Source organism: Herpailurus yagouaroundi, unplaced genomic scaffold, assembly GCF_014898765.1.
Source record: "Herpailurus yagouaroundi ecotype Mexico unplaced genomic scaffold, PumYag 67383, whole genome shotgun sequence".
NCBI classification, from domain to species: Eukaryota; Metazoa; Chordata; class Mammalia; order Carnivora; family Felidae; genus Herpailurus; species Herpailurus yagouaroundi.
The window spans coordinates 100370-109245 of record NW_024420199.1 but is presented as its reverse complement, the minus strand read 5'-3'; the positions used below and the strand labels follow the sequence as shown (position 1 = coordinate 109245).

At 46.4% G+C, this 8876-nt stretch overlaps 1 protein-coding gene across 3 annotated transcripts; it reads right to left on the bottom strand.

Annotated features, from left to right (window-relative positions):
* Window positions 1-3275: 3275 nt before the first annotated feature.
* Window positions 3276-7784, bottom strand: ARMCX2 (armadillo repeat containing X-linked 2). 3 transcript variants are annotated; one of them, XM_040467237.1, is made up of 5 exons: window positions 7660-7771; window positions 6994-7065; window positions 6406-6458; window positions 6008-6084; window positions 3276-5651 (listed from the first exon to the last, which is right to left on the bottom strand). In XM_040467237.1, the coding sequence occupies exon 5, from the start codon at window positions 5520-5522 to the stop codon at window positions 3693-3695; it is 1830 nt and encodes a 609-aa protein (XP_040323171.1). In that variant the 5' UTR covers window positions 5523-5651; window positions 6008-6084; window positions 6406-6458; window positions 6994-7065; window positions 7660-7771; the 3' UTR covers window positions 3276-3692. The 3 variants fall into 3 exon arrangements, with proteins under 3 accessions (XP_040323171.1, XP_040323170.1, XP_040323172.1); XM_040467236.1 differs by lacking the exon at window positions 6994-7065 and having other exon boundaries at window positions 7660-7784; XM_040467238.1 differs by lacking the exons at window positions 6994-7065; window positions 7660-7771 and adding an exon at window positions 6573-6613.
* Window positions 7785-8876: the final 1092 nt, after the last annotated feature.

Genomic DNA, 8876 nt, shown 5'->3' with positions numbered 1-8876 from the left:
TTGTTGGTAGTGCTGCTACAAACATTGGAGTGCATGTGCCCCTTTGAATCAGCACTCCTGTGTCCTTTGTATAAATTCCTAGTAGTGCAATTGCTAGGTCGTGGGGTAGTTCTATTTTCAATTTTTTGAAGAGCCTCCATGCTGTTTCCTAGAGTGACTGCACCAGTTCGCATTCCCACCAGCAGTGCAAAAGGTTCTTCTTTCTCAGAATCCTCACCAACATCTGTTGCCTGAGTTGTTCATTTTACCTATTCTGACAGGTGTGAGGTGGTATCTCATTGTGGTTTTGATTTGTATTTCCTGTTTATGAGTGATGTTGAGCATCTTTTCATCTGTCAGTTAGCCACCTGGAAGTTTTCTTTGGAAAAGTGTCTATTCATGTCTTTTGCCCATTTATTTCTTCACTGGATTATTTGTTTTTTGGGTGTTGAATTTGATAAGTTCTTTACAGATTTTGGATACTAACCCTTTATCTGATATGTTGTTTGCAAGTATCTTCTCCTATTCTGTCGGTTGCCTTTTAGTTTTGCTGATTGTTTCCTTCCCTGTGCAGAAGCTTTTTATCTTGATGAGGTCCCAATAGTTCATTTTTGCTTTTGTTTCCCTTGCCTCCAGAGACATGTCAAGTAAGAAGTTGCTGGGGCGCCTGAGTGGCTCGGTCGGTTGAGTATCCGACTTCGGTTCAGGTCATGATCTCAAGGTCCGTGAGTTCGAGCCCCGCGTCGGGCTCTGTGCTGACAGCTCAGAGCCTGGAGCCTGCTTTGGAATCTGTATCTCCCTCTCTCTCTCCCCCTCCCCTGCTCATGCTCTGTCTCTCTCTGTCTCAAAAGTAAATAAACATTAAAAAAATTAAAAAAAAAAAGAAGTTGCTGTGGCCGAGGTCAAAGAGGTTGTTGCTTGTTTTCTCCTCTAGGAATTTGGTGGCTTCCTGTCTTACATTTAGGTCTTTCATCCATCTAGGATTTTGATGGCTTCCTGTTTTACATTTAGGTCTTTCATCAATTTTGAGTTTTTTTGTGTGTGTGTGTGTGCATTTAATAGAAAGTGGTCCAGGTTAATTCTTCTGCATGTCACTGTCCAGTTTTCCCAATACCATTTACTGAAGAGACTATCTTTATTCCATTGGATATTCTTTCCTGCTTTGTCAAGGATTAGTTGGCCATATGTTTATGAGTCAATTTATGGGTTTTCTGTTCTGTTCCATTGATCTATGTGTCTGTTTTTGTGCCAGTACCATACTGTCTTGATGATTACAGCTTTGTAATAATTCTGGAAGTCAAGGATTGTGATACCTCCATCTTTGGTTTTGTTTTTCAGGATTGCTTTGGCTATTTGAGGTCTTTCTGGTTCCATACAAATTTTAGAATTGTTTGCTGTGGCTCTGTGAAGAATTCTGGTGTTATTTTGATAGAGATTGCTATCTTTATAGCTTCTTATGTTGACTACCAAATTGCCTTCCAGATAAATTGTGCCAGTGAATAATAACCACCTGCCCCTTTTCTATGTATTCCCCTCCCAGGAATCCCTATCTTTATCCTTGCCTCAGGTTATCACACACTTGTACAAAAATGAGGATTTTGTGAGGCCCCTGGGTGGCTTAGTCAGTTAAGCACCTGACTTGATTTCGGCTCAGGTCATGATCTCACAGTTCATGGCATTGAGCCCCATGCCCAGCTCTGCATTGAGAGCATGGAGCCTGCTTGAGATTTTCTCTCTCCCTCTCTATCTGCCACTACCCCACTCACACTTGCACTCTCGCTCTCTCAAAATAAATAAGTAAATAAACTTAAAAAATGAGGATTTTATGAGAGGTGTCAGGAAAGCAGGCTGGGTTTGAAAAATGTCTGGACCCGTTTTCTATGTTCATTGCTTCAGTGGGCCAGGGAGAAGAGCAAGGAAGATGCATCTGCTCTTTAATGAATTTAAGGGTGAGGGTGGGGTTCCCATAAAGGCCTAACCACTGCCCCTCTTCTAAAAGAAGACAAAGCTAAATCTCTAATCTTAGGGGAAAGAAACACTCTTTGCAATGAGTCTTTCTTTCTGTCACAATGTTTTGTCTCATCATTAGAAATGATAACTCACTTTGGCATTACTTGATCACAAGAACCGCCCAAGAAAGAGGGCTTTCTTTGTTAGGACTTGCACCAGATCATACAATTCTCCCTCTTTGTCAACCTACAGTCAAGTCAGACAGCAGATCCTGGTACTTTGTTTTTGTTTTTGTTTTTTTGTAAGCATCTGTTATTCCCACCATTCCCTAACAATTCTTAATGTTTATTTTATTTATTAAAAAAAATTGTTTATTTTTGAGACAGAGAGACAGAGCATAAGCATGGAAGGAGCAGAGAGAGAGGGAGACATAGAATTGGAAGCAGTCTCCAGGCTCTGAGCTGTCAGCCCAGAACCTGACACGGGGCTTGAATTCACAAGCCATGAGATACTGACCTGAGCCGAAGTTGGATGCTTAACCGACTGAGCCACCCAGGTGCCCCTTTTTAATGTTTATTTTTGAGAGAGAGAGAAAGAGAGAGAGCAGGGGAGGGGCAGAGAGAGAGAGAGAGAGAGAGAGAGAGAGAGAGAGAGAAGGAGACAGAGAATCCAAAGCAGGCTCCAGGTTCTGGACTGTCAGCACAGAGCCTGACGCGGGACTCAAACCCACGAACCGTGAGATCATGGCCTGAGCTGAAGTCGGACGCTTAACCGACTGAGCCACAGGCACCCTTCCCTAACAGTTCTTATAATCATCACCCTATTTCACCCTTCACACTCTCATGTTCGGTTGATGATAACTTCCTAACAACAGTTCTCGTTTCCAGTCTCTATGCCTAACCCCATCCTAGCTCCAATACAATTTGCACATGGCCACCAGATTATTTTTCTTTTTGTCAAAAATGTCCAGTAACTCTGGGATATTTCCATCTCAGGTGGGGGTTCAGGATTTCTCAAAACTTTCCCCACCTTTTTCATTCATCCTTCTCTTCCACAGCTTCCATTTCAGGCAAATTCGTTGTCTTCTTATCACAGAACAGATTTTCCACCTCATGCCTTTCTTCAGGCCATCTTACCCACCTGAATGCCCTTCTGTGTTTTCTCATGCTCTCCCTTCAAGTCCCAGCCTAAGTGTGCCCTTCCCCCTTAAAGGTCTCCAGCAACTTCTTTATTTAACCAGACAGCATATATTTGACAATGAACAGATGCCCAGGTGCTGTCAGTAATCCTTTTGTGTTTATGTACTTTATCTCACCAGCTAGAATTTAAATTCAAACATGAGAACATTTTTTTTTCATCAGTCAAAACATACAACTTTATTGATGATACACAAATGAAGTCTTTGGTGGATAAATTCAAGACAAAACATATGACAGAAGTGTAGGCTATTTTTGATGGACAGGTTCACTGTCAATTTACATAGAGGAACCAGTAAAAATATTTCCATTCAAGCAGCATGATTAAAGTCACAAATGTGTTTTCAGTACAAGAGGACTACTTATTTGGTATTCATAAAATGGTTCAGCTTAAAGCTGGAGACTGTCACAGATAACATCACTCTGGATGATACATTATTCAAAACTGGCAGCTGAAAGGATCCCTTTACTAAATGAAAAGTGGAAAAGTAGTAACTTTCAATTTTCATTGCTTCCAGAATGGAAAACCAAGAAATTTCTTCAAGTCTTTTGACAGCACATAGCCAATCAGAATTTATCCACTAGTTTTATAACTTTCACTTTCACCAAGAGGTCATGGTGATCTGCTAAGGCTCGAATTTTCTTAACACACACTCCAGATGTAGTACATAAGTAAAACAGGGAACCTTTATTGAATTCTCTGTAGTTGAATACTTCTGCTCTGAGATTGTCATAGATGATCTCAAATAGAGTAAGGGCATTAATAAGAATTTCTGATTCCACATAGGAATTATAAAGAGAACTAAATGATGATGGCACTTGGGTGCTGAGCAGTTTTTTTAACATATCTGGGTTTTCAGCAAAATTCGAAAGTATTTTCAAAATTTCAACCTTGATTTTTCCACCTCCCTGAGATAACAAACGGAAAAAGTTTGCAATGGAGTTGACAAGCAGATGCTGGTAGTCATTGGTAATAGTCATGTTTGTTAAAAATTTTAGTCCAACTACCTGTACTGCTGAGTTCAGGTTAGAGGCCATGATATCATCCATCACTTTATTCATGTATACCTGAAGTCGGCCCTGATTTTCATAGTTCTCACTCAGGTTATTCATGGCCATTAAGGCTTTTTCCTTAATGTGGGGATCAGTTTTGTTGATCATGTTTGCAATAATTGGGAGGCCTCCCAATTTGCGAATTGTGTCTTGGTTGCATGAATAGTTGGCATTGTTGCTCAGAGTGAGCAAAGCTACCTGTTGGATAAAAGGATCATCTGATTTTTGAAGCAAAGCAAGGACTTTCCTGAGGTCTCGGACACCAAGAATCTCATCTATTTCATAAGGAAAGGGGCGCTTCTGCATGGGAACAGGTCTCCTCCCTCTCCCTCTCTGCTGGGTTTCAGGCTCAGAATCTGACTCTGACTCTGTGTCAGTCCACCCAGACTCTCCTTCCTCAGAATCAGGGATCTCTGCCAGGAAAGCCTGTCCTCCATTAGCAGAGGCTGCAGCAGCTGCTGCAGCCCCATCCCCAGGGCGGAAGCCCAGCCCCAATTCGTCTACTTCAACCTTGTTTTTCTTTCCCTTGCCCTTGCCCCCAGTCCGAGACTTGGTTCCCTTGGCTCCACCTTTAGGTACAGCTCCAGTGGCTGATCCGGCCTTAGGTATTGCGCCTGTATGAGCCCCAGGGGTCGCTTTCTTGTAGGCTGCTATTCTAGGGGATCCTGAAGTCCCAGGAGCCTCTGCAGCCCCAGTAGGCACTGTTACCCCAGAAGGCACTGGTGCTGCAGTAGGTGTTGCCCTTACAGGAGCCTCCACAGCCTCAGTAGGTGCTGGCGCCGTAGGAGGCATCACTGGCGCCCTGGGAGGTGCTGCTAGCACCCCGGGAGCCTCTGCTGTGTCAAGGGCTTCTGGCAGTTTGGGAGCCCTTGTGATTGTGGGGGCCTCTACAGCCACGGAAGCCTCTGCCTCCCTGGGAGGTGGTGCCATTGAAGAAGCTGCTGTGGCCCTGACTACTGGTTCAGCTTTAGGTCCAACCCCTGTCCCTTCTACCTCCTGGACCTGATTTCCTGCCCCACTCTGAGCCTCAGCACTGGACACAGCTGGGGCCACTCTTTCAGGTCCAGCCATGTCCAGAGCAGAGGCTTCATCCTGGGCCCTGTCCTCGGACTGAGTGTGGACTGGGGTGGGAGGGCCGAATCTTGGCCCAAGGTCAATTGTGAATCCAGCCCTTAGTCCAGCTCTAGACCTGGCTCCAGTCCCGGCCACAGCCTTTGTCTTGGGCTTGGCCAATCTCTTTTTTGTCTGGTTTCTTCCCCTGGCATATTTGTAGACACAGTACCAGGCACTAGCCCCAATCACTATCCCGGCGGCTACGCAGCCAGCATCTCGAACTCGGCTCATGGTGCAGCTGGAGTAATTCCCTGATCCAGTGCGTGGAGCTGGCTTGCCTAAATGGGATGCGTGCACGTCTGGGCAAGGCACTTCCACTCAGTCTCACGGGTTTTACCCAGGATGCAAGTTGAGAAGGACCTGGGGTAAAGGACAGAAATGAAGCTTAAGGCTTTGGCTAACTTCATGTCTAAACAAGGCTACTTAGAGGACTTGGAAACATAATGCTTGGTGAGTGGGCTGGTACCCAGACACAGATGTCAAGGCCTGTGTTTGCTGATACAGGACCTTGGTTGTCCAAGGTTTTCTACACCTTCATCCCTAGCCAGCCCTACCCAATGCCAATACACAATTTCCTAGCACCTAAATGAGGGATGAGAGGCAGTATGGACGTTAGGAAACTTGTGGAGAGCAGGAAAAACAGTAGAGATCCCAGATTCTGCCCTGATCCTCCCACAGTCACCCCAAGGGTCCCCAGATGTTGCTCATACACATACCAACTTGCTGGAAGCAGGAGGAGTTTACTTTTTTCCACCAGGCTTGTACTTGTGCAGGGCCCCAAATTCAGACAGACCTGCAGAGAGATCCCAGAAAGGGTGCTTTGGAGCATTTGGTAGTTGGATTCAATTTCCTTTCTTGATTTGAACCCCTGTAGGCCATGTTTTTCCCTCTCAGGGATCCTCTTTCCCTTCCTAACCCTTCCTACTCAAAGCATTAATTAAGAAAGTGGATGACACACCCCTTTCTTTGCACCAGAAACGACAGGCCCAAGGCAAGGGTATCTTGTAAAGACGGAAAAGATGGGGGAGGAGGAGCTTCTCGTCCCATTCTCTGCTCTGGTTTCTGCCCCGTTCACACCAGGGGTTTCCAGACCGTTCCCACTCCCCACACAGACCTCCAAAAATTCAGGGCTGTTTCTCTTTCCTTCAGTTCAGTTAAAGCTTCATCCTAAGGACAGAAAGAAGGGCAGAAATGTAGACACCAGAGGCTGGACAGTGAGAGCCGGTGGATGGAGGAGACCCAGGACACAAGCCCTATAATAGCCTTTTAGCATTCACATACCAGAACGACCACCTCTCAATTCACTCAACTCTTCTCACCTCTCCGCCCCGCCTCCTGCGCAGACTCCCCAGGCACTCAACCCCTCCTTTCTTTTGCCCCTCCCCGCCCGTCCGCCATTTCTCCGGGACACACAGCCACACCCCTTCTCCTGCATCGAAGCAGGAGGGGGCGGGGCGAGGGTGCAGCAAAAACTGGATGGGACGCGGGATAAGGGATTACTGCCAAACTGTCTTCCTCCTAGGACCACCCGTCCTTCAGTCCCCAGGCCCCAGCCCTAGCATTAGCCTGAAGAACAGGGGCTCCAATGTCTGACCTTTCGATTTGAGGGTCGTGATTTTCCACTGTTTCTCTGTTCTGGGCTCCGCCCCCCCCCCCCCCCCAAATTACCCAATAACCACCGCCACGTCTCCCTCCAGCGTACCCGAACTCCTTTTCCAGGACTGAATAAACGGAGGTGAAGGGCTGTTTGGGTTGGAGGTGTCTGGAAAGCAGCCTGGGGGGTAGCACGGTGGTTTAATACCAGATTGTCTCAGGGTCCCCCCTCCTGTGAAGCCCAGACAGCACCAAAACCGCCATCTCCCCCACAGAGACTGGCACACCCATTTCCCAGCACCCCCTAATGACAGGGGGCCAGCCGGGCGGAGGGCAGGGGGAGTGGTGGTTGGGGGAGGTATCTGTAAAGTGAGGATGGGAATGAACGGGCCGGATTGTTTCCAAATTGCGTGCCCCTCCGGTCACCCTTGCCCAACCACCCTACTGGCCTTATATGCGATGCCACGTTTATTTCTCTTCCCTCCTCCTCTCAAAATAGGACGGGATGTGGGGTGCGGGGCCTGAGTGTCAAAAACAAAACCAAAAAACACTGACTGGGAGAGGAATTGAGCGGATTCTCTGCAGCTATATCCCAGTCTTTAGGTTTTCCCCCTCCCCCTCTCCCCGCCGCCCACCAAAATGAGCTGCGACTGAGCGCGGGGGTCTGGAAAGCCGGCCAGGAGCGGTTGAGGCAGAGGCACCCGCGGCCTCAGACTCCCGCATCTCTGAGCTACCCCTTTCGGGAGTGTCAGGCTATGCCCACCCTCACACCCACCTGCCCGGATCTGGGGGAATTTTCTCCTCCTCCTCCTCGCCTGGGTTAAACGCACGGCAGTGCGCAGCGTAAGAGAGTTGGTACCCAGAGGAGGACGGAGGACGGCTGTCAGGGCTTTAAGTACCTTTGCCCACGTCAGCTCCCGGTCACGTGAGGGTCTCATCGCCAGTAAGCTTGGGTCCCCAATTTCCACTCCCACCAAGAACATGAGCCCCTCCTTTAGCCCTACTCCCACCTCACCCTACCACATCAGGTCCTGTCACTCATTTCATTTTATTATTTTTTTTGTCTTTGTAGTCCTGGAGGCCAAAAGTAGCCCCTTCTCCCTGTGTTAGAATTTGTCTTTTTCTAGTTACCGGGGATGGGATGCATTTTTTTGGAAGGTGATGGACAAGTTTTACTTTTTGCTGTTGTTGTTGTTGTTGTTGTTGTTGTTGTTGGAATTGTTTCATTTTTTCTTGGGCAACTGGACATTCTCCCTTCGTTCCACCTTCAATCCCTAATCCACTAGTGCCCACCATTTCCCTGCAGTTGTGTCCCTGTTCCAGTATAGTTAAGGGGCAGAGTGTCAGAAAGGAGATAAGGAGTGGGAATGGGGTCTGTATTTCTGTAACACTTCTCCAATTTGTTTTTAAAGTGATCACCATCCTTTATTATTGCAGTAAAAAAATACCACAGTATGAGAAGCAGCAACAAAAAAAAAGCTGCATGATTTATAAAGATCTCCCACTAATATTGAAAGGCACCATTAATTTTGGTTAATTTTTACCATACAGAAAATGACTTCTATTGGCCACATAGGAAATAGTTGTCAAAACGTGCTACGGTATTTGAATATATAAAAATGGCATTTTCCCTCAACAAGATAAGTATGTTTTCATGGGATCTGTAAATTGATCCACGGAGAGATGTTGAGTTGTCCAATCTTATTTATTCTGGATAAATAATATCCTACTTTTTCTCCTTGTGGGATGGCTTTTAAGTTGGATAAATAAATGATCCTGTCTTGTTCTGTTAGAGAAACACGGTTATTTAATATTCCCAAACCATTGCTGACTGCTGTGTGAACCTTCTGTAATTTGATGGCTGTAACCTTGACAGTTTTGAACACCTGTCCCTGGATTAGGTTCCAGTTTCGTGATTCAGCTCTGGGCAAAAAGCAGAGATGTTAGGCCAAGGGAAAGATGAAAGTGAGGGATGCAGAGATAGCTAAATCC

Bases quoted from the DNA above. Each gene is read 5' to 3' on its own strand.
- ARMCX2 (XM_040467236.1), bottom strand. From the start codon at position 5,522: ATGAGCCGAGTTCGAGATGCTGGCTGCGTAGCCGCCGGGATAGTGATT.